This window comes from Odontomachus brunneus, unplaced genomic scaffold (assembly GCF_010583005.1).
Source record: "Odontomachus brunneus isolate Ranch 3 - 2012 unplaced genomic scaffold, Obru_v1 Obru_scaffold_146, whole genome shotgun sequence".
Classification (NCBI taxonomy): domain Eukaryota; kingdom Metazoa; phylum Arthropoda; class Insecta; order Hymenoptera; family Formicidae; genus Odontomachus; species Odontomachus brunneus.
The window spans coordinates 607,999-610,184 of NW_022639596.1; the positions used below are offsets into that span (position 1 = coordinate 607,999).

General features: G+C 30.9%; 1 protein-coding gene across 1 annotated transcript in view; it reads right to left on the reverse strand.

Annotated features, from left to right (window-relative positions):
• Window positions 1-1,618, reverse strand: part of LOC116850478 (SURP and G-patch domain-containing protein 1-like) — a 35,606-nt gene extending 33,988 nt beyond the window's left edge. Inside the window, exon 1 of the mRNA XM_032828807.1 lies at window positions 1,264-1,618. Within this exon, the coding sequence (XP_032684698.1) occupies window positions 1,264-1,603 (340 nt within the window). The 5' untranslated portion in view covers window positions 1,604-1,618. The remainder of the gene's footprint in view (window positions 1-1,263) is intronic.
• Between the last annotated feature and the right edge of the window lie 568 nt (window positions 1,619-2,186).

Consider the following 2,186-nt stretch of genomic DNA (forward strand, 5'->3'; position numbering starts at 1 on the left):
ACAAAAACTTTCATACAAAAATATCGAGGCTGTAATAGTTTTCAAATGAGAAGCGATTATATTTCACCAATAACAGGGCTGAGATTTCGCGCGCTCAAGCACGTCGAAATAATAAGTAATAAAGGTGCCACACGCCGTATAGAATAGTGGACACCTTCATGGTAATAATTGATCGAAACTTTGACAGATTAAGTTGAAATATGTCATTTTTACTTGAATCATATTTAAGATGTCTTACAACTATTATTCGTATAAAAAATATACTAATGCAATGCGTAGAGAAGCGACAAAACATATGACAATGTTATTGTAAATTTATACAATGATCATAATATCGTAAAAAAAGTGATATTCATAGGAGCACCTTTATCACTTGTCATTTCGACGTGCTTGAGCGCGCGAAATCTCAGCCCTGTTATTGGTGAAATATAATCGCTTCCCGTTTGAAATCTATTATAGCCTTGACATTTTTGTATGAAAGTTTTCGTTTCAAAATGTTCTAAAGAATCTGCCATTAAAATAACATCCGATAGTTTCGGGACACCCTGTATTTGTATGTATGTGTGTATGCGCGTACGCGTAATAGGTTTTCATTTTCGTTATCGTGTATTGCGAGACCTTACGAAGAAAAGAAAAAAAGAGATAAGTCGTTATGAAATAGAGAGGGAATAAGATTAGTATAGGTAACGTGCGTCTTTATTTTATTTCTCAAGAATTACTTCCCGCAACATAACTTTTGCCATACATGGTTGAATTTGGCGTAACATAAGCTTTAATAAAACTTGAAATTTTTTTTTAAATATTAAAAAAACAATGAGTGGTGAGGGTGTTTTGAAAAATATTATCAGTTTTTTAAATCCAGATACGCCATTGTAAAGTACATAAAATATGCAGCCATAAAACTTTTGTTCAAACATTTTTTTCATATTTCTTTTAATTTCGATTATATTCGCTTCAAAATGTAAAAACCAATTTTTTATAGGGAGTTATTTTCACCCCTAAAACCATTTTTTAGCACCAAAAAATCGTTCCATTATTAGAGTCTACTAATCTATAATTATGCATAATTTCAAATTTTTTTTAATTTTCGCGTTGCCGAAGTATTAGGTTGCTTCTCTCTCTGATGAAGTGAATTTAAATATACACCAAATTTTAGAAACAAATTCATAAAAGTACGGTTTTAACTCGGAAGCCAAATTCAGTACATCATCTCATTGTTAAAAGTATCAAATTATCTATATTTTTTATAAATGAATAACGTACCTATGTTATCTTCCTTTAATTTGTACTCCTTATAATCACTCAAGTCAGGCTCTTTTCCCTGTTTTACGGCGTTATATTGCTCCATAAATTTCTTCAACTCGTCCGGCGGTAGAAAATCGCCAATATGATGTTTGCCTTCCGCTTGCGCTGTCAATTCCTCAGCCCACATTTGCGTCGCTTCCATCTCAGCGGACCTCAATTTATGCTCCCATGTACCACCTTCCGTCTCTTCGTCACTGTCGTATTCGTATTTATGTTTTCCTTGTGCCTCCAAATGTTTCACTTCTTCTCTTTTCCTTAAGAGATTTTGGTATAAAATATTTATCTGAAACGCATACATAAGCAAAAATTATTTAAGGAGAAATCGACGCTAAATTTATACACGCAAAGTGGAGTATATAAAGTATTAAATAATAGGAAATAAATATTAAATAATAGGGGCATATAAAGTATTAAATAATAAGCATATAAAGTATTAAATAATAGGAAGAATAATCGGAAGAAATGTATTATTAGGAAAAGTGTTAGACAAATGTAAGAATTCGAAAGAAATATAAGATAGTAATATTGTTAGAACACATAAAATAGTAATATAACTATTATTAATTAAACGACCTTGGTTTTTTATATACGTATCTTCGTACCAATCTTCTTCGTATCAAATACGAGTGCGGGAGGCGCAACGATATTATTTGACAATGAAATGTTTTTTCAAGATAATTTCAAATTTAATTTTGCATTTTTCAAATTTAATTTTGCAAATCATATCACTTTTTTAATATAAATAGTTTTTTCCTGTCACTGCATATAAAAGTATTAAAGCAAGATTACCGAAAAGTGAATATTTTGCGAGATTTATACAGGGTGTTCGGAAAGTACCGGGACGCCCGAATATCAGGAAAAATATAAGTTTTACAAAAAAA